A 20,970-nucleotide genomic window follows, 5' to 3' on the forward strand; every position below is an offset into this window, starting at 1 on the left:
CACTGGTTTGACATCTTTGAAGCTCCGTCTTGCCCACAGCGAGTGCAGGAATGAATGAGACTGGATTGTGCATCCAGTCCCAGAGTGGCCACAAGCCTTTGGCTTAGTTATTTACCTCTTCTGAGCCTCAACTGCTTCATGTTAAGATGGGAATCAGAAAGCCTATCCTATGAGACACCCGTGAGGGTCGAGGGAGGCAAGATGAGGGCGGATATTCGACATCCGTCTAGGGATATTCAGGCACCAGCTCTTGTTCTGTCCGGCCAGGATTGATCTTCCTGAAATCCACAACTGTTCCCCAGCCCTGACAGCGTCCCTGGTCAGGGCTGAGCCACCAGGCCCAGGTGTTGAGTCCCGGAAGCCTCGCTGCTTAGCCTCTTCCTCAAGAACTGCCTGGCTTCCAGTGGGTGGATGTTAATCATATTTGCTGTGAAGAGTCAGTCAGTGACTGCCTGACCTATAATTGCAGCCTATTAACTGTGTTTTCCTTTCATTTGCACTCATGAATTTTGCTCTACTTCTCGAAAGCAAATTACAGGTTGGAATCAGAATATTTCAAAGAGGGGGATGAAAAGGTTGGAGCAGAGTGACTGCTGCATAATGAAGTGTCCAGTGATAACGTCCAGGCCGGGCCAAGAGTGTGTCCACTGCTGGCCCACATTCACTCAGCTAATGGGTTCGGAGGCCCGGGGGTGGGGGGACCCCAGGCTGGGCTTCTCTCCAGTGGCCGTGGCTCCTGAGTCTCAAGACGGGGCTGGGCTGGCAGGTGGCAGCTGGAGGTGCCGTGTGGCATGGCTCTCCTGAAGACATTCGTGGGCACTGGCTGGATGCCTGGTCTGCTGGGCTGTTATCTGAGCAAGTTGGGAGGAGGCAGGCTGGAGCAGGGGTGGGAGTATTAATGATTTCTGAGCTAATGTTCTCCACTTCCCATCGTAGCTGGCCCTGGGGACGGGGGAGGATGGGGTTGTCACCAAAGCTGCAACATTGTTCTTTCTCTCTCCATTGAAAAAAGTTGCTGGCTTGGGTGCTCCTTCTTGACCTGGGTAACATCAAAGAATGATAGACTTTTAGCCGTTAAAGTATCTCCGGTGCAATCAGGTGTCATGTCTCCATTTTAAAGATCAGGAAACGGAGGAAAGGAGAAATGAAAGGAGGAGTTTGGCTCAAAAAGCCTGCTAATGACAATCACCATTCATGCAACAAGCACTTATTAAGCACCTACTACATGCCAGGTGCCGTGCTGGTGCAAAGGGAACAGATTTGAAAGAGATGTAGAGCTTTGCCCCAAGAAGGGTCTCTCCTCTGGTCTGAATTTCTAAAGAGGTGTGTCTGGCAGGGAGAGTCCCCAGGCCATGGCTCAGAGGACCTGTGCTCCTCTGGCTCCGAGCTCGGCTCCCTGCCATCTTGGAAAGATGGGCGGACCTCTCAGATTCCTTTGCTTTCCAATCTTAAGGATCGGGGCAGAGTGGCTGGGCTTTCTCTGCCTATTTGCCTTTTTAGTGGCACAAGCGGCCACCCCAAGCCTGGTGCTGGTCCTTCTAAGAATCACAGAGCTGGACCTCAGGATCCTCTAGTGTTGCCACCAGGGTGTTCCTTTGAATTCTGACGCTGGTCACTTCTCCCTCAGCACTGGGCCTGTAATTCTGGGAGCTGCCGCCAGGGGGACGGTGTTGCTGTGTCACGAGACACTGGGCCGAGTTACTGAGGAAAGCAGGACTGGCTCCCAGCCCAGGGGCCTGCTTTGTCTCCAACAACCTGTCTTTGAAGCTTGGATGCCCGAATCCCAGCATCCTTTACCAAGCAAGGTGTGGGAGTGTGCGCGGTGGCCCCACGTCCCAGATCACAGACCCAGAGAAGTGGGCGGCAAGTACATGACGGAAGACAGGCCCCCTGTTGCCCTGGCCCCCTCCCCTACCTGAGAACCTCATTCAATTGACTGATTCATTCCTGGTGACTTCTGTAGCCGCTGCTTCAATGCCTGCACCTTGAACTTGCATTAAGTTTTAATTAAAGCAGCTTCACCGGCCTTGCCCTTGGCTAAATGCAGCTGTGGGCACAGGGCACATAGATATTTAATACTCTGCTTCTCCCCACTGAAGGCGCAGGGTGCCCAAGGGTGTACGGGAGCCATGCCCGCTAGCAGCGATCCGCGCACTCGCTTAAGTGTGCCCACAGGCCCCGAGCGGGAGGCCGAGCAATAACTATTCATTGCCCTGGGTTAAGTGTGCCCAGGGGCACCCGTAAACTCAATGCAGTGATTAGCGATTGCTCCCAGAGAAGGCTGCCCGAGGTCCTGCGGAATGTCCTCGGTCCTAAATATAGCCTCCGTGTGGGGCCTTAAAGGGCACGGTGAGTTTTTGCTTCGCTCTTGATCTGTCTTCCCTTCCTTCCTTAAGCAGGACTTTTCCTTCCTTCTCAAAGCCCAGCCTTCAGGGGCTTCTCTGTCTTCCTCCAGGCTGCAGCGGAGGATGAGGTGTGGGAAGAGTGGGATGCTTTGGTGGTGGCAAAGGCAAACTCCAAAACCTCTCCATCCTCTCACCAAACCTTAAGCATTGGGCCCGTTCCTGCCTCTTCACTCCCCAAGTGAAGGCGGCACCTCCAAAGACAAGGAAACAGTGGGGATCATTCAAGGGGCTCCTCCTGGGCTGTCGTGAGCCTGTTGCCAGGAGGGGCTCTTGGCCAAGGGGCAGCAGAGCTGGGGATCTGAGAAGGCTCAGCTGGCTGGGGTCTCCTCCCAACCCCGCTGGCTTCTTTCTGCTCCTGGGAGCCCCTCTCTGTCCCTCCATTTGGAGGAGTTGGGGGTGGTCTTCGGTGGGGGCATCGTTGAGGCAAGTCAGCCCCTCTGGCCTCAGACTTCCCCACCTTATACTGGGACAGGGGTCAGATGATCTCCGAGGGGCCTTCTGCTGGTCCGAGACTCCCCCCTTGTGCCAAAACCTCCCTGCCAAGGTCTGAAGCAAATGCAAAGACGGGTTTGGAGCAAGTAGAAGAAACTGAGAGGAGCAGGGTGGAGGGTGTGGGCTGCAGCAGGCGCTCTGGGGAAGGTGCCCTGCTCACACCATCCCCTTCCCCTCCTCTGTGCAATGGGGGAATGGTGCCCCCCATGGTGTGGCTGCAAGGCTCACAGGCCATACGGTGGTGACCGACTGTCCCAGTTTGCATTGGACTGTTGCTGTTTTGGTACTAAGTCCCACACAGGGGGACCTGCTCAGTCCCTGGGAAACGGGGATGGGTGGTCACCTCACGGTACAGTGACTTTGGTGAGCGTGCCGGCCCTTGGAAGCACTCCCCCCGACCCTTACTTGTTGGATCTGAAGAGGAAAGAGAAAGGGCAAGGGAGAAATGGGTGAAGGACGGGGGTGGGGGTGGGGGAGGCTGGAAGATAACTGGGCGAAAAGTGGGTCCTGACGGCGTCCCTGCCACACGCACCAGCTCTCAGCATCACCAGCTGCGCCCGGGACCCCAGCTGCCCCCTTGGCCAGGCCCAGGGCGGCAGCTGAGGCAACGACATTTCCCTGGGTCTGTTGACACTCGAGTCTCAGAACATAAATGATTTTCTTGTCTTAATGAGCAAACAACCCGGCTGCACGGCTCTCTCGCCGGCCCCCTGCTGGGGGAATTGCCAGCGCTTCTGTGCTCTGGCAGAACTGTTTACTCTCACCTTTGCTTACCACTTGCCTGGAGGTGTTGCTTCCTCTTTGTTCTGCAGGTCTCCCCGCCCCACCCCTGGGATGCACCAGTGGACAGGCGGACAACTTTCTGGAAGGTTCTGCCAGACCTGGTGCTTGGGGACACTCCAAGGCAGGTTTTGACTTCTCTTTTCCTTTGGAGTGGGTTAGTGGACAGTGCCAACTCTGCTGGGCCCATGTCTTGGCAGCTGAAGCTGGAAGCCTCTCCCTGGTGCCTGGGAGGGGTCCTCAGTTTTGGGTGGGATGCTGGGGAGGAGGCCTCTGAGGTCCTTCCCATGCTAAGATTCTCTGCACAGTCTCCAGTGATGGGGAGCTCATCCTTTGCAAAGCCACCTGTTTCCATATGGCACAGCGGTTTCGCTGAGCTTTCCTTCTGGTCCTCAGTCTGTTCTCTGCAGTCCCCGGGGAGAAGCCCGTCCCTTCTCCGTTTCACATCCCTTTGGATATTTGAAGTCAGTGAGCTTTCCCTTCTTCAAGTCTTCTCCTGAATTCCTCCTACTGTCCTCCTAGGATAGGGGCTGGGGCCCCTCTCTGCCTGCCTCCCACCCTCCAGGCACCTGCCTTTATTCAAAGCCCCGATCGCCAATGTCCCACTACAGCGTTGCAAAGGAAACAGAGATCAGGACTCCACCTGGGCAGAGGGTGGGTCGCCCGCTGGCCTTGCTTGTAGGAATAGTGGCGCACTCGTTCCTTCAGCCACGTAACGTACCTACTATGTGCCTGGTGCTTCCGCAAAGGGTCTGTTCTGCTGGTGCCTGGGGAGATCACGTGTCTGGTTTGCATCTCTCCCTGAGTGGCCTGCTGCCCAGCCTCGTGGTCCCGCCCATCTTTCCTTGGCCCTGTCACCTTCCTGAGCGTCCCCTGAAGTGCCTTCTCCTTGACCCCCTAGTGACCCTGTCCTTTGGGCCAGATTGTTTATGAATGTGTCCTGCTTCTCCAGACCTCCTGGCTGCTGTCCCTCCGAGGGGAGCTGGTGGCTTCTTTAGAAGATGCCAGCCTGATGGGATTATCAACACCATGACTACCACGTGGACACCACCACCACACCCTCACCGTCCAAAGCCCAAAGTGAAACTTTGTCCAGAGGCAAGATATCAGTGGTGGGGAGCAGCCTGGCCAGGCTTGGGGCCTGGAGGCACAGCACCCTCGCGGAGGCTCCAAAGAGCAGTTTGCTGGCACTTCCGTGCCAATTCACATGTCCACCTGGAGACCGGACAGATTTAGGCAGGCAGCTTCGAAAATTGGGCTCCATTAGCGTCAAGTGCTCCGCACGGCAGATGAGGGGCTCCTGCAATCATGCATTCAGCTCGTCCTGATCAGGGTGGCAGGAGCGTAATTACCAGCTCTTTAAATAGCCCAAAGTTGCCGTGTAAGAGAAGACGGCTCACATGACATTTGCTCTGAGCCCGCTACCTGCTAAAAATATCCCGGCTAAATAATATTTCCTGGTTGCATTGGAGCAACAGTCCCTAACCTGAGCTCTGTGACACTTGGGGGTTCAATCAAGAGGCTGCTCTGAATGTGGGAGGGAGGCCCTGTGGAAGGAGTTTGCTTCTGGAAGGAGCAGTTTTGGAGGCCATGGGGAGCCTTCCTCCCTCAGCAAGTGCTGGCCACCCCACGGGGCTCCGGCCTCCCTGGCTGGGGAGCGGCTACCATGCCTACTCTTTAGGGGCCCTATGTCCACCCTTTCCTGCTTCATCACTCTCTTATCCTCTCTGTGTTCCTCCCTCCCCTGGGCACCTTATCCCCATGGTCCCAACCCCACCTCGCCTCTTCTTAGCCCCAGTCTTGGCCATGCATTCCTGAGTTGCTTGGGACAAAGAGATCTTTGCTCTCCGTGGGGGATATGAGTGTGTGTGGAATGTGGCTGGGATGTAGAGTGTGCTTGGGACCCCTGAGCTAGGCCCTGTATGTGATCGCTATTTCGTTCACCTTGGGGTGTAATACAGAGGGGCTTGGAGTCTGGAGGACCACTTCCTCCCTCCAGGGAATTTAAATTCTAGGAAACTCTGCATGCAGAGCTAGGTGGATCAAAGGCTTCATTCCGAGTGGGTTTATTAGAGATGACTAAGACTTGACATTTGTAGAGAATTTTATCATGGACCAGGTTTCATGATGGGGCTCTGGGGAGTTTAGGGCATTGGGGATGGTCTCGTCTGGCCCCCAAACATCTCTTTCCTTATTCATGATGCTTGAAATCCTTTTACTTGGAGACAAATGCTTTCATTTAGCCACTGGCTTAAAATGTTCCCGTGAGAGGGCTGACACAACGAAATTCTTGCTAAAGTGTAAACAACTGATACAAGCTTTATTTCTTAAGAGCAGCTTTGGTAATGGAAGGGGCAGCAGGCTGGGTCACCGAGCCGAAGACAGTCTTGGCAGAGACATTTCTGCAGCTTTCCAGGGGCAGCCGCGTTCTTCGCATCTGCTTCCTTACGGGCCTTTGCAGATGGCAGGATCCGGGATGTTTGCGGGTGGCCTCTCCTTTTCTTCCTCACCAGTGCAGCCACATTCCGGCCCAGGCGGTGACACCAAACAGCAGGTCATCTCATGTCACACATCTGGAAAGTGTGTTGTGCTGGCGATGGGTGTGGCCCCTGGCTGGGGTCCTGCTACCACCCTTTCGTCCATGTGCCTGCAAAGTGTGTATTTTTCTGTGTCACGTGTCCTTTCCCATTCCAGTGTCATCCCAGCCAGCGTTGAAGGTTTTAGTTCACATCCCAAAGCAGAGACTGGGTCTGGTCAAAAGAGGTTCCCACTGGGAGGAAAGCCTAAGCCGAAAAGTCCTCTGAGTCCAGCAGTCCTGTACCTTCACAGTGACTGAAAACAGGAGCTTGGTGGTGGTCAGCGTCCCCGCGGCTGGGATGCTCCAGGTCCAGGTCGGGGTCTTGGTGATGGCATTGGCTGTCCTGTCCCACTTGCGGGCCCCTTCTCCTTTGGGCCACTGATGCCACGTGGAGTCAGAGATGTGAGACCAGAACTGTGGGGCCAGCAGAAGATGGACCTTTGCCACTTATACACCTGAGCCCTCGCACTTCGGCCTGGGTGGCCCCACAGGCAGACAGCCACATGGTACAGGATGCACCCTGTTTTGTGCAACCAACTCCTCGTTGCCCCACTGCAATGCCAGGAGCCCCAAGGAGCCCTGGGAACGCAGGCTTTCTAGGGTGGTCCTGAGCCTGGAGTTTGCCGAGATGGCTTCCCCACCCTCTGGACAGTGGAGAGCTTCTTCCAGTGTGTGGGTGAGCGTCACCAGGAGGTTGTGCCAGCTGGCCCTGTGGTTCCTTCTCCCGTGACAAAGCTTCCTTTCCTGGGCCTGACAGGTCCCACACCCAACCGAGGAAGCAATGGGGGTCAGGCACACTGGCTGGAACTGGCACAGGAACAGGAGTGCCGTGGAAGCCACGTGTGATGTGGTCCCTGGCTTTAGAGTCAAACTGCCAGGGAGGGAGTGGGGGGCACACCAACTTTCTAGCTAGCTGCAGGACCTCAGTACGCGGCTTAACCTTACTGAGACTCTGCAAAATGGGAATAGCGGCACCCGTTGTGAGAACTGGAGATGGTGGGAGTTAAGAGCTTAGTGGAGTTCCCCACACGAGATGAGCCACTTCCGTTTCGATCGCCCAGCTCTCTGTGTGGGCTCTGGTTCCTCGGGTCACTTACCGGATGGAGTAGACTCCTTGGCAAAGAGCACTACGCGATGCCACTTATTTCTTAACCCAAGACAAACCCTCTTCTAAACGCACTGTGTGTCTTCCACGCCAGGATGCTGGGATTTGCATCTTGAAAGGGGTTTTGGTGAAAGGACCGCTACCAGACAACCTGGAATTCACAAAACCACCAGGAGCAAAACCCACTGAAATACAGCATAAGGAAATACACATAATTCACAAATGATGTCGATCACTTTCATCTTAGACTTCCTAACTATCCTCAATAGAAGACAGACGCGAAGGAGATTTAATTCAGATGTTAATAGCGCAAGAATGCCCCGTTCCCAGGATATGATGTTTCGGTGCTGCATAAAAATGTAATTATATTCAGAACTATATTTAAAGATTAAAAGGGGGACTGCCTACCATCTAGCCCCAAATTCTGAATTAGAAACAAAGGAAAAGGCGGGGTGGAGATGAGTTCTAACAGTCTGCTAAATATGGAAATGTTTCCTGAAAGTTTTTACACATTTCGGCTGTTTTTATTTTACAAGTTTCCTGCGGCGATGACGTTGATTTTGGAAAGGGAGGGCCAGAACTTTATTCAGCAAATATTTACTAGGTATTTGCCGTGAGTGAGGCCCCGTGCGAGGCCCCAGAGGGAACAGAGGCCACCAGATTTGGACCTCGCTTTCAAGTACTGTCCATTCTCAAAGGGGAGAGAAGAAATGTTCAGAGAGTTGTAATGGAGTGCCGGTGGCCTTTGTCCTGGGCTTTGAAGAATGGGTAGGTTCTCGATAGAGACTTAGTAAATAAAATACAAAAATAGCTGGGCAACAGCAATAAGAACATTTTAGGAAGGCTTTTTGGCCTCTCCAGAAAGATTTACAGGGGGAAAGAATGTTCTCGTCCTCGTTTTATTAATGTAATATCAGCAGCCAGAATGAATCTCTCCCCTTGCTGGTCCCCAGCACACCTTCCCTGCACCTCGTTTCTAGGTCTTTCTATTCTTATTACAGTTATTAATGCATGTTCCTGTCTCTCCCTCCAGTCTGTGAATTTTTTACCATCAGGGGCCGTGTCCCGTTCAGCGTTTTACTCTTCATGGGTCTGATCGTAGTGCCTTGCCCTTGGTAAGCACTTATGTCCAGATGCTCGCTGGAGTGAATTTTCACCAGAAATTAAATAAAAAGTTTTAGACAAAGAGCATTTCTTTGTGGTAACATGTGGCTAATATGTTGGAATATTAAGCTTGCCTAAGCAATTGATGATTATAGATTTTTTTTTTTAATCTCCTTCCTCCCCACCCAAAAGCGGTTAGAACCTATGGGAGAAATCCTGGTTATTTAAGATCGGAGGTGTCAGGAGCCATGGAGGCAATGGAGTGTCCAGCCTGGAGAAGTGAAACCCAGAGGAGGGGTTTTAGCTACAGCTGTTTTACATTTTAAAGCAGGAGTTACTGGTGAAAATGCCCCTAGGGGTCAGGCAAGGGGTATAACCAATGAGGGTAAGAAAACCCACGGCCCAAGTGTAGGATGATGAAGGCTGCGAAGCTCAGTGTCGGAGACACAGACCCCTTTAAAGAGAGCAGCCTGACTTAGCTGGAGCTGATTCCTGCCTTGTAGGGAGGCAGGCCAGTGTGGCCAAACCTTCTGACTTTCCAGAAGAAGCTGTTTATAAAATTTTGTCAGTTAATTTAAAAAATATTTAAAACCCTCTGCGGGCCAAACCAAACATGTCTAAGGGCTATATTTGACCCGTGAGCCAGAATTTGCAAGCTCTAACCCAGCGCCTCTCAGCTGGCGGTGGATTTTGGCCTCCCGGGGGAAATTTGGCGATGTCTGGAAACATCTTTGATTGTCACAACGCGGGGAGATGCTACTGGCATGTGGCGGGTAGAGGCCAGGGGTGCCGCTGAGCATCCGACTGCACAGGAGCCCTTTCCCACACACGACAAAGAGCGATCTGGTCCAGGATGTCAGCTGGGTTGAGGCAGAGTCTGGTTCTGTGTGGCTCCTGAGGCTGGGCTCATGGATTTGGCCTCAAAATAGGGAATGTCCTGCGGATGAAATCGGCTGGTGACATCAAGCAGAGAGGCAGAGAGTTGGGGCTGGGTGCTCTTTATAGAAAACCTGAAATTCCGTGATTCAGTTTCAAGAAAAGATTTTGATGCCCACATCATCTTGAAAAAGGACTCCAGGTCGAAGGTCTGTGAAATTCAACAAGCGAAGGCAGTTTCTGACTCAGTGCTTGAACTTGACCTCTGAAGCCTGTTTCCCTGTCGGTAAAAAGGGGACCCATGTGGCCCCTCCAGCAGGGAATCGGGAGGATTCTGTTTCCTTAGGAGAAGCACTGGTTTCTCTTTCCCTTCTGGGTGGCTCAGGAAGGGAGTTGTCTGCCTCAACTGCCACATTGAGGCCCACTCCCTCCCCACTACCCCCAGGACCGGAGACCCCTCCAGCAAAAATGCCATTTGCTGCCTTTTCCCAGGTCCATACTGTAGGATCAGCTGCCTTCAGGGGCCTCCAGGAGGGGCTTTCTCAGAGCCTTGCCTGTCAGCCTTCACATGGACTGACCGATGGACGTCCCCGGCCCTGTCTTGCATCCATGGTTTCCCCTGAATGGCCCACCCCCATGAGGCAGTGGTGAACCCAGCCAGGCATAAGGCCCCTCTCTTTCAGCATCATTCTTCCAAAGGGAGCTGCACTCTGACCTCTGGCCATGTCTCCTCCTCCTCCTCAAATTCAGACCATTCCCCAGAGAAGGCGGGGGACCCCTGAGAGCTCCCGCCTGAGGGCAGCCCCACTCCCGGCTGTCCTGCCTGGCTCACAGCCTCCCAGGGCCTTGGGGCCAGGCACAAGGAGGTGGTGGGGAGGGTCAGAGGCTGTGCACACCAACAGGAGGGAAATTGAGGCACGTCTCAGAGGACCTTGTTGCCAGGGCCTGGGAGCCAGGCCTGGAGAATCAGTCTGAGATTGCTGCTGCCACAGGCCCTCCTCTGGGCTGCCATCCTCGGAGCACCGAAGCCACATCCTCTTATTTCTGATGCTTTTGCTCTCTCTCTGCTGCTCTCCTGCTGAGGAAGGGGCTTGGACCATTCCTGCAAATGGCTAAACATGTGGAGGAAGCTGGGAAACTATTGGCTCCCTTTCCCCCTTTCCCAGAGGATCAGCGTGGCCCCTAGGCCTTCCCCGGGAAAGCAGTGCTACCTGGATCTGCTGCCTTCAGCTGCAATGACCTCAGAGTCCACAGTAGCCGTCCAGGCTTCCCCGCCCCAAGGCCTGGACCATGCGTTTGTCCTCAGATGTCTCCTTTTCAGCTGCCCCTCTGGGGGTCCGAGCAGTCCAAAGTGTTCTCGGCCTCAAGGCCGTCTGTTACCCTGACAGTTTAGGCCTGAGCAGAGCCCTTCCCAGCCACCAGGAAGGCCCCTCCTGCTGGCAGGTTGTTACAGGGAAATACAGCTGCCTATGAGCCCACACGGGGGCCCCGACCAGGCCAGCAAGGAGGTCCAGCCACGGACTAGGCTCTGGGTGACTGGCTAGCTTGAGAGGTACTGGGTTCCCACTGTCCCCCTGGAGACTTGGGAAACGTCCTCTAGAATGGAGGCAGCCGGGACGGGGCCAGACGGCACCTGGACCTGTCATTCCGGAGTCAGGACATGGAGGGGCCAAGACTCACCCTCCTGCTGGGGACAGATGCCCCAGTCACTGCCCCAACCGTGAACACTTCCAAGGTGTGGTGGCAGCAGCCAGACCGCAGTGCCCATCTGAGGGCCTCAGGAGGCACCGGGTGGGCCCAGCAGCAACCCCCACTCCCCGCCACCCCCCACCCCCACCCCTTCCCCACCAGTTCTTACCCCTGAGCAGCTGCCAGCAGGGGGCAGCCGCCTGACAGCTCTTCCCAAGAGCCCTCTGGCCTCAGCCTCCAAGAAGCCTGCCGCCTCATCCGTGGGACAGTCACACAGAGCCCAAGGCTTCAAGTTAGGCCGGGCCCGGGCAGTGGAGCTGGTGAGCAGGGGCTACACGCACATCCAGCAAACTTGGAGCCTGCAGGCTCCTACAGACATTCCCTCACCCAGCCTGGCCGAGCCTAGAGACCCTTTCCGTGCTGGCCGGGGGACCCCCCCCCAAAGCAGGAGCCAACAGAGCTCACGCTGGCAGCCAGCCCTGAAAGGCACAGGCCTCCCGAGCTTCAGAATGTCATGGAGGGGCTTCTGAGAGGCATTCTTGCTGGGGTGAGTCCTGGGAGCTCCCCAGGGGGTGCCAGGTGCAAAGGAGTAAGGCGGGCAGCGTTTGGGCACGCCTCCGCCCTGCTTGGACTGCTGGTGAGTGCGCGGCCCCATGGTTTTGCACTTGGCGTGGGGGAGGGGAAAGGTTGCAGGCTCTGTAGCCAGGCTGCTGTGGTTCAAGTCCCCGCCCTCTCACTCTTAAGCTGTGTAACCTTGGGCAAGGCACTAACCTCTCTGTGCCTCAGTTTCCCGATCAGTCAGGCAGAGGGAGAGATTCAGTTCCTCCCGAACGGGTTTAGGGGCAGGTGAGAAAATGGACAGACACAGGCCTCTAGCTCAGAGTCTGAGAACCAGCCTTGAGGTTGTTACCGCAGTCACCCAGAAATCCTGCAAGTGTGAGAAGCTGACTAGTCGGGCACCCAGGCCCAGGCAGAGGGGTGTTTGCTGACTTCAGCAGAGCATGGAAAGCCTTTAGTTATAGTTCACACATCTTTGGCAGAGGGAAGGGGGCGATGAAAAGATCCTATGGTGTGAGAGGCCCCCTCCCCCGGGCCCTGGGGGGCCGTGACCTCAGGTCTCTAAAGTACCCCGTGGGAGGAACGAGGAGTGTCACTGCTTTGTTTTCATGACTCACCACTCCCTTCCTCTGGCTCCCATGGCAGCAGCTGGTACCCTGCTGGCTTGGACAGCCCCCGTGACCCCTGCGGACCCCCGGGGACACTAGTGTTCCCGGACTCCCTGGCCCAGAAGCCCATCTGTGGCCTGAGCTGGAGCTGCACTGTGTTTCCCTGGAAGAGTGGCAACCCCACCCCCACCCCGAGGCCGGCCCATCACTGGAAGTGGGATTTGAAACGCAGCCAAGGAGAGGAGGCCTTCGGCAACGCCCGGAACGAGAAATAAATAAATAAATACCTAATCAGGGTTGTCTTGGCTGATAAACGGTCTCTACCTCGAGGACGACTTCTCTCCCCGCGCCCCCCTTCCTCCTTCTCCGGGCAGATCCATCCCAGGCAAAAGCTTAATAGCCCCATTTAAGGCTTTTCCTTTTCACCACGGAATTGAGCTGCTCCTGCCATTACGAGGTTTTCAGCTTCTCTCTGAAATCAAATTACTGACTCCATTTAATTTTTTAAAAGCTCAGATGATTTCCCTTCTTGAATCCGAGCCATGACTCCAAGGCCAGCCCCCCGCCCCGCCAGGCGGTTCCCCTGTGGGCAGCTGCTGCCCAGGGATGGCGGCCCCCATGCCAGGGCAAGCCTGACACCTAGAGGGGAAGCCAGTGGGAGGAGGACCAAGCCTCTGGCCGCTGCCCTGGACACCTGGCTGGGCGGCCTGGGCTGATGAGGATCCAAGCCTGGATTCGCTCCCTGGAGTCCATGGCTTCAGGGCTAGAAGGTCTTCAGAGGCTGGTGGGCAAGCGGTTAGAGCCCAGTGCTGATGTCATGGGCTTACTGTTGGCTGGCTCTCCAGATCACTTGCCTTCCCATAGTGCGTACCCTGGACCTCATCACTCATTTATGGACCGCATCTTCTGGGTAGACATCGTTCTAGCTCGGAAGGGAAGGGTGAATGAAACAGAGAAATTTTCACATACACGCGTGTGAAGGGGCAGAGAAACTGACAATAAACCCACGCATGGAAGATTTCAGATAACACCAAGTGCTCCCAAGAGTCCAAAACGCGCAACATGGGTGGGGGCAGGTTGCGGGCTGCTTTGGGTGGGATGGTCGGGGCGGTTCCTCTGAGGAAGTAACTCTGGAAGGAGCTGGGGGGATGTCCAGCAGAGGGACAGCAAGTGCAAGGGTCCTGAGGAGGGCTGGAGGGACAGAAAGATGGCCATCTGGCAGGAGGAAGTGGAGGGGAGGAGTGGGCCTGAGGCAGCCGCCCACCTTTATTCTGGCTTTGAACAGCAGGAACAAGGGACATCGGAGGGACAAGGCAGGGGGTGGGAGAAGCGCCATTAGGAGGAGAGGTGACTCAAAGGGCTCTTTGTTGCGGGCTTGTGCCACTCCCACCCTGAATCCAGAGGACTTGGCGGAGGTGGCTGCTGGTGGTGTTTGAGATGCGATATTTTCTACCCCACCACATCGGCTAGCAGTGTTTCTACCAGGAATCAGTCTCTGTCTGTCTGTCTGTCGGTCTCTCCTCTACCTCCATCCACCTCTTCCCCTCTCCATCTCTGCAGAGCTGCTCAGCTTTGGGACCTTGTAGACCAGGGATGCACACACCCCAAAGAGTCCTGCAAACCAGGCTGACCCTTTACCAAGTCCTGCCCATGTTTAACTCCCTGCGCCCTTGGAGATGAGGCAAAGGGAAAGGAGTTAATGAAATCGCCAGCCTTTACCTGGCACAAATGGCTCTTCACCCCCCAGGCGGGCGGCGATTTGCAAGGCTGAGAGGGTCTGGGCATTAACTGTTCTGGGCACTCTTCCCAGCTCAGCTGGAACAAACCGCTTTACTTCTCTTGCTTCCCTTCGCGTTGCTCCGCATCGACTCAAAACCCGGACGGTTGTGTTTAATTAGAGAGTGATCAGGCTTCTCCGGAGGTCTCCTGTTCTCCTTCAAGACGGGGTAACCCCAGCTCTGTGACCAGGGCCCCAGTAGCATCTGTGTCTGACCTGCAGCTGTGCATGCATGTGCACAAATGTTTCCCTTACCCTGGGGACCTCCAGTTTTCTGTTGAGACCTCCCTGGTCTTGCAGTCATTTGTTTATGGCTGATGGCTGACGCGTCCGTGATCAGTGAATTGCTGGCAGAGAGCGGCTCTTCCCCTCCTGATCAGCACCCTGCCAAGAGGGATCTCAGACAACCCGGGATTTGGGAAAGTTAGAAACTGGGGGCTCCCTACCCTCAGCAGTCTGGATCCCCATCATTTCCCACACCCCTGACACTTTGTGTAAAGTCCAGGGTCTCTGATACATCTGTTGTCTTTCTCTCCTGTTGCATGAAACAGCCAGTGGTCCAGTTTCCCTTTTGGGTTTTCTTTCTTAAGCACAAAGCCAGTTTTCATGCCCTGAAACCTCCACGCTCGTTGTTTTTCCTTGAAGTTCTCAAATTTCCAGATTTTAGATGCTTCCCACGTCAGATTTCCTCCTTCACGACGCGCTCCTTCAGCCTTAGCTGCAAGTCTCTGTTGGGTATTTGAATATTACTTAAACTGAAATTGGAGTCATCAATTTAGTATTCCTCCAAATTACTGCATAACCAGAGAGGCAGCGTGGTGGGACAAGCTTTCTTCTGGGTGTCCTGCCTGAGCTGTGTGACCTTGAGCAAGTCAGTTCACTTCTCTGAGCTCCTGCTTCAGCATGGGGCTGTTTGGAAACAGGAGCCGGTGGCCAGGGGACCTCTTTTCTAGGGTGACCTGGTGGTCAGCCCATGAAGATAGCAACTCAAGAGTCTCTAACACAGCTCCGAGAGAACCCCTCACCCCTGAGGGTCCATCCTCCCCAGCTCTGCCCACCTCCCGACACTTCTGCTGTTCACAGGTCTGGTCTCTGGGGGTGGAGGCTGCCTGAGACATCAGGCCAAGCCAGTGGGGGGACAAGATGGGGTGATGTGGACCGAGGCCTTTTCCCATGTAGTTGGCAACAGCTCAGCCCCAACTTGCTCCACAGGTGACCTCCCACCTGTCCCTCATTCCTCTCCCAAGGCCCAGGCCAAGTCGTCCCACATCCCAGATCTCAGAACAGTGGTTCTCAAAGTGGGGTCCCCGGACCAACCAGCGGCATCGGCATCACCTGAGAACTCATTAGAGATGCAAATTCTTGGGCTCCATCCAGGACCTACAGATCCAGAAACTCAGGGGGTGGGGCCCAGCATCCTGTGTTTTAACAAGTCCTCCAGGTGATTCCGATGCACATGGCAGTTGAGGACCACTCACTGCCTGGGAGAATCTGTGCCAGGGGCACCCCCCGAAGCCAGAGAACTCTTCTGCCTCCTTCAGAATAGCAATATTTGCACTTGTACAGCGTCCAGGTACTCTCCCCCTCCCTCTGCTCACTGCATCTAGCACCCCCACTCTGAGGAAGAGAGGAAGTGTTCTCCCCACTTTACAGACCAGGAAACTTGGCCTTGCCCAAGGCCATGCAGCTAATAGAAGGCAGAATCAGGGATTAAACCCTGATCACCTGTTCCAAGGCCAGAGCTCCCTCCTGGGCACCTTGGGTTTCTGGGGATGCTTAGACCAAAGGAATAAACACATGTCCACCAGCCAGAAAGGAAGTTCTCCATTCCAGCCCCCTCCCCCCAATTTCCAGTTGCAATCCCAGGAGAAAGCATCCAGGAAACATAAATTTTGCCCGGCGGCTGACTAAGAGCTCTGAAAGGAGTTACACGTCAGGAAGATGGGACTTTATTTCTCAATGAAATAGCCTTTTTATGGTTGGAATAAAAGTGCCAGCGGGAGCCTAATGCCAGGAAGTAGCGAGCACATTTGATAAACTCCTTCAGCCAGGGGTGGGGCTGCCCAGGAGCGGGTGGCTGGAGAGCAGGTCCGTGTTTCCAGACACATGTTTCTCTCTCTGGGTTAGAGCCTGGAGGATCCTGGGATCCTTATCATGGACTTTGCAGCTGGAGAAGGGCTGCCCCGGGACCGGGTCAGCGCCTCTGCTCAGGCGAGTCCTAGGAGTGGGGCTGCAGTGCGAAGAGTGGGCAGCAGGGGGCAGCATAACCCACTGTTCCAGCCCTGAGAGTGGGCCCTGGGTGGGGGGCTTCAGCGTGGTGGTGGAGGGGGGGTGTCTCTGAGGCTTAGCCCTTGGAAGAGGTCAGCAGCAGCCCACTCCCTGGGACCTCTTCCTCCACCCTGGGCTGTCCCCATCCCCAGGCCCTTCGAAGGGCAGTTTGTCACCCTTAATCTGGCTGCAGCCCCTGCCAGACCCAAACCTTAACGAGGGTGGATGTGAGTCGGGGGTGGGGGCTTCTCCACTTCCACGGCTACCCTCTGGCTGGTTTCCAGAAACTTCTTCAGGCTTGGCTCTGGACCTGATTAACCTCTTGGCTTCCTTCTAAGGGGCCTCTTGAGGGGCTCAGAGTGTACGTGTGTGGGCAGGTGGCTTCTGTGGGTGGGGGCCACAGCTTTCATGGTCATTGGGGGCAGGAGAAAACCTTGAAGGACAAAGAGAAAGCGAGGAAACCTCATTTGAGAGTGCGTGTGATTGGCAGGTTTACGGCATCAGGAAGGTGCGTGGTATTCCGCACAATCAAGTCATTTTTAAAAATAATCTCCCTGCTTAAGTCGTACACGCTGCTAATTGCATTTTAATAAGTCTCTTAAAATCTTGCCATATTTTTTAATATCCTAATATTAGGTAAGTGATTGCGGGGGACACTGGAGGGCACGAGGAGTTTATATAACGGAAGGAGGGCTGTAATGAAGCTGGGGGTGGCAGTGGCCACCAAGTGGCCTGTGATGTGTGTCTGGGTATGTGTCATGTGTGATGGGGGTATGCACGTGTGTCCCTGCGGGAGTGGATATGATGTGTGTGTGTGTGTGCGTGCGTGCCTGTGTGTGTCCGTCCGAAGACCAGGCTTCCCCTCTGACCCAGCCCATCTTACCCTTTTTCCCAAGGATAAGGGTCCTGGGCCCAGAGAGGGAATGTGACTTATCCAAGGTCATGTAGCAAGACGGAGACCAATGGGGGATCACCAACCCCAGTCTTGTGAGAGCGAGGGAAGAGCCACCTTTGCACCATCATGGACAGCATCCTTGTTCCACCTTCACACTGCTCAGTGATAGGGAGGGAAAAGGCGGGGAGCTTGCAATGGTAGCTCTTGGACGTCCCACAGTGAATAAGTGCAGAGCTGGGATTTCAGTTCAGTAGGCTCCTGTGCCTGGGGGACACTCTTAACTGTGGTCAGACAGGAGGCTGAGCTGGGGTCCTAACACTTCCTGCATCTCCAAGGACCAGGGCCAGTAAGGACCATGTTGGGAGCAGCAGGGAGACTGGCAAGGCTAGGAGGTAGATGGTGGCTGGTTGGGGTCTCCTTTGCTCACGCGAGCCCTCTGTTACTGTAGGACCAGGGGCAACACGGCACCTTCTCCTCTGAGGTTGGAGGTCTGGGAGGGCCGCAGCTGAGGTTGTCAGGCCTCGGACCTTAGGGAGCTCGGGACTTCTGGAGGCCCTCCGAGGGCCCCACTGGCCCAGGCCTTCCTCTTCCCTCCTGTTCCTCCTCGCTACATGCCACCGGCCGGGTGGGAGGCACATGATGAGCGAACTTCTGAACAGGAAGTCAGGGCCCAGGTCGTCCCAAATCCCCTTTCATGTGGTTTCTTTAATCCCCCGGGCTGGGTTTCAGAAGTGTTTTACAGTTTCAGTTTTACAAAGCTACGCTCCCTTTAATGTTGGCGTTTTTTCAAGGGGTGGGGGGAGAGCAGCTTCAGTCAAAACATGTGTGTTTTACATCAGCCAGCTGTGGCCTGCGCAGCCCGGGGAGGGGAGGCGGCAATGTGGCCTCCAGGCTCCGAGGCCAGGGTGGATGCAGACGGCCAGTTGGCTGGGGTGAGCCCTGCAGCCCCACTTGCCTCTCTGCATCTTCCCTCCTCCCGGCCTGCTCCCCTCTGTCCTGTCCTGGCCGCCGGCCTCCGTGGAGTTCGCCCCAGCAAGTGGGGCCAGGTCACACTGCTGCCAGCCCCTTAGCCACCTGGTGTCCCCCTCCAGCTGATGCTGGTCACTGTACCAGCTCCTGCTTCCCAGACATGGGTGTGTTAATACGCCGCATCCTCCAAGTACCCGTGTTTTCACTTACTCAGTATCATCCCTTAAGCCAGCGCACCTTTCTCACTTATGTAGACACAACCTAAGCAAAGTATCCGTGAAGTTGTGAGTTTGATGTGTTAGTTACATCTCTCTGGTCCAACGCACAATAAAACAAATCTAACAACCAAAATAAAAAGAAAAGCCTCCATATCACCTAAAACCATCCTGCCAGCCGTGGGTGTTTCAGGAAATCCCCGGAAGAGAAGACAAAGGTCTGGAGGGGAGGTGACCCGCCCCAGGTCACAGGGTCGCTGAGATTCCCAGCCAGTTGGTCCGTCGCCAAGGCCAGTGCTCCTCCTGCTGCATCACATCTGTTTATAGGGCAGGCTTCTTGGCCTTGGAGTTTCTGGCTTTGGGGGAACCGCCTGGGGCTGCTCTGAGCTCACTGAGTAGAGGGCTGAGTTCCTTGGTGGTGTGGTTGAGTGAAAAGAACACAAACTTTGGAATCAATAGGACCTGGGTCCAGATCCAGGCTGCCCTCCCTCCTAAGTCTGTGACCGTGGAAGAGCCTCAATCTCCCCATCTGTGAAATGGGGACAACTACACGTGAGGGTTAGAGATGCATCTGGAAGGGCCTGCATCGTCTCGCCTGCAAACCCAGTGGTCATCCAGGAATGCTCGGGACCTGGGTCTTACCCACTTTGCTCCTGTCTGTAGCTCTGGCGCCAACACTACTCCTCCCTGATCCATGAGAGGGAGCAGGATGTCAAGAAGGAGGGGACCAGGGGTGAGGGGCAGGCCCCCAAGGGGCTCATAGACCCTCCCCCCTTCCCCCGTGTACTAAGCAGCGTGAACATGCAGTGTGTGTGCAAGGATGCTGTGATCAGGACGATGCAGCCAGTGCCCTGTGCCAGGAAAATGAGGAGGACAAAGGTGGCTCTTCCTCTGAGGTGGGGTGGCTGGGAGACTCCAGAAGCTGTTTGGATGGGGATGAGGTCCGTGCTGCTGGGATGGTATGGGGTGTGGCACAGAAGCCACGCCCCTGGTACAGAGGATGCCCTGACCTCTGCTGCTCTGAAGTGGTGCTGCTGCCCCGTGGCCCCCAGCTGCTTGAGGGCAAGTCTGAGGGCTTGTCATGCTGCCGTTCTTGGGGCACAGACATCAGTGGTCATGGTCAAAGTCAGTGGTCCTATTTCCTCCAGGCCAAGGGCTGTCCCCAAGGGACTTAGGAGATGAGGCAGGAGAGCTCAGGCGAAAGCACCAGGGATTAGCCCGGGGGGTGGGTGCTATTCCAGCAGCTGGTTCTCTTCCCCCAGTGCCGGGAGGGGTCAAGGGACCCTGCAGAACTTGGCAGTGATGCTGCTACTGCTGATGACGCTGAATGACATGTACTGAGCAACTCCTGCCTGCCCGTCACCATGCAAAGCACTTTACACGCATCGTTTCATTCCATCTGCTCTGCGATGCCTACTAGGAGGGCACCTAGAACAGTGCTGGCACATAGTAGGCCCTCAATAAATATTTGTTGAATTAAAGAGGCTTAGAGAGGTAAAGTGACTCCCCTGACTCTCAGCGACCATGTCCTTGTGTGTATTCATAAGGCCTGACACTAACGATGGATGCTCGGGCATCAGCAGGAGAGAGACTTGGGGGAGCAGGCGCCCCCACATCCTGCGCATCGCATCTGCTCCTTCTTGTCCAGGGAGGCTGTCACTCGCCCTTTTGTGTGGGTCTGTCTATGGGAGGGGAGATCCCCCAGGATGGAGGGTGCTTCCTCCGCTTACCCACCCAGCCACCCAGGGGAGAAGTGCCCCTGCCTGGGGCCTCTTCTGTTCCCCCTGGGGCAGCGAAGGGCTGGGCCTGGCCCGGCTGCAGCTGCGAGGGCCCGGGGAGGAGGGAATCAAAGGCAGCCATGTGGGCCCCGCTTTCATCTCCCGGCTTCAAAGAGGTGAAAACAAACTCTGTCCCCGTGCCAGGCGGCAGCAGCTCCCTCCTCGAGGCCCCAGACTGCTCTTCGCCTCCTCCCTCCCTCCTGCTCCTTTCCGGAACCCCGGCGGTGCCTCCGTCCCAGGGGCACCCCAGAGGGGCTCGACTCCTGGCCGAGCTGGGGGGCGGTGCTGGGGCCCTCGCACCTGTACGGTTCCCTCTGCGGGCCGGGCTGGGAGCTGGAGGCTTACCCACCCCGTGCCCTCTGATCTCCATAGAACCCTCCAGTCTGGAGCCGTGCTGTCCAGTTCGATAGCCACACGTGGCTACCGGGCCCAGAATACCTGGCCCGACCAAAGGAAGACGTACTTGAAGGGGGATAGTCACAGGATTTCTCGGAGCCAGTCAAAACAAAAGCATGTAAAATATCTCATTCATCTTTTTTACATTGATTGCAGGCTGAGATGATAGTATTTTGGAGATATTGGGTTCAAAAAGTCTGTTTTAAAATCAATTCCATTTGTTAATTTTTACTCCTTTAAATGTGGTTACTAGGAGACTTACGATTATATATCCGTGGCCCGATGTATTTTATTTGGACCCTTCTGCTCAGACAACATTCCCATCTTGCAGCTGAGGGGCCTGAGGCTCCGAGGGGTTTTAGCACATGACTGCCTGGTGGCACTCAGTAAACATACTATGGAATGAATGAATGAATCATTGTCTAGTGCTGGCTGCAGGAGAGGCTCGGAGGGACCCTGTCCCCTGTTCCTGCCCTC

General features: G+C 55.3%; 1 protein-coding gene across 1 annotated transcript; it reads left to right on the forward strand.

Moving 5' to 3' along the window:
* Positions 1-600: 600 nt before the first annotated feature.
* CIROZ (ciliated left-right organizer protein containing ZP-N domains) lies at positions 601-19,660 on the forward strand. Its single transcript, XM_072975886.1, is given in 14 exon segments — positions 601-684; positions 4,600-4,816; positions 6,372-6,567; positions 6,810-6,851; positions 6,853-6,893; positions 6,896-6,937; positions 9,726-9,832; positions 10,428-10,484; positions 10,941-11,100; positions 11,192-11,472; positions 11,475-11,576; positions 16,100-16,183; positions 18,983-19,215; positions 19,582-19,660. Coding segments are annotated over 14 exon segments (1,725 nt in total).
* The last annotated feature ends 1,310 nt before the right edge of the window (positions 19,661-20,970 follow it).

This window comes from Vicugna pacos, chromosome 13, assembly GCF_048564905.1.
Source record: "Vicugna pacos chromosome 13, VicPac4, whole genome shotgun sequence".
NCBI lineage: Eukaryota > Metazoa > Chordata > Mammalia > Artiodactyla > Camelidae > Vicugna > Vicugna pacos.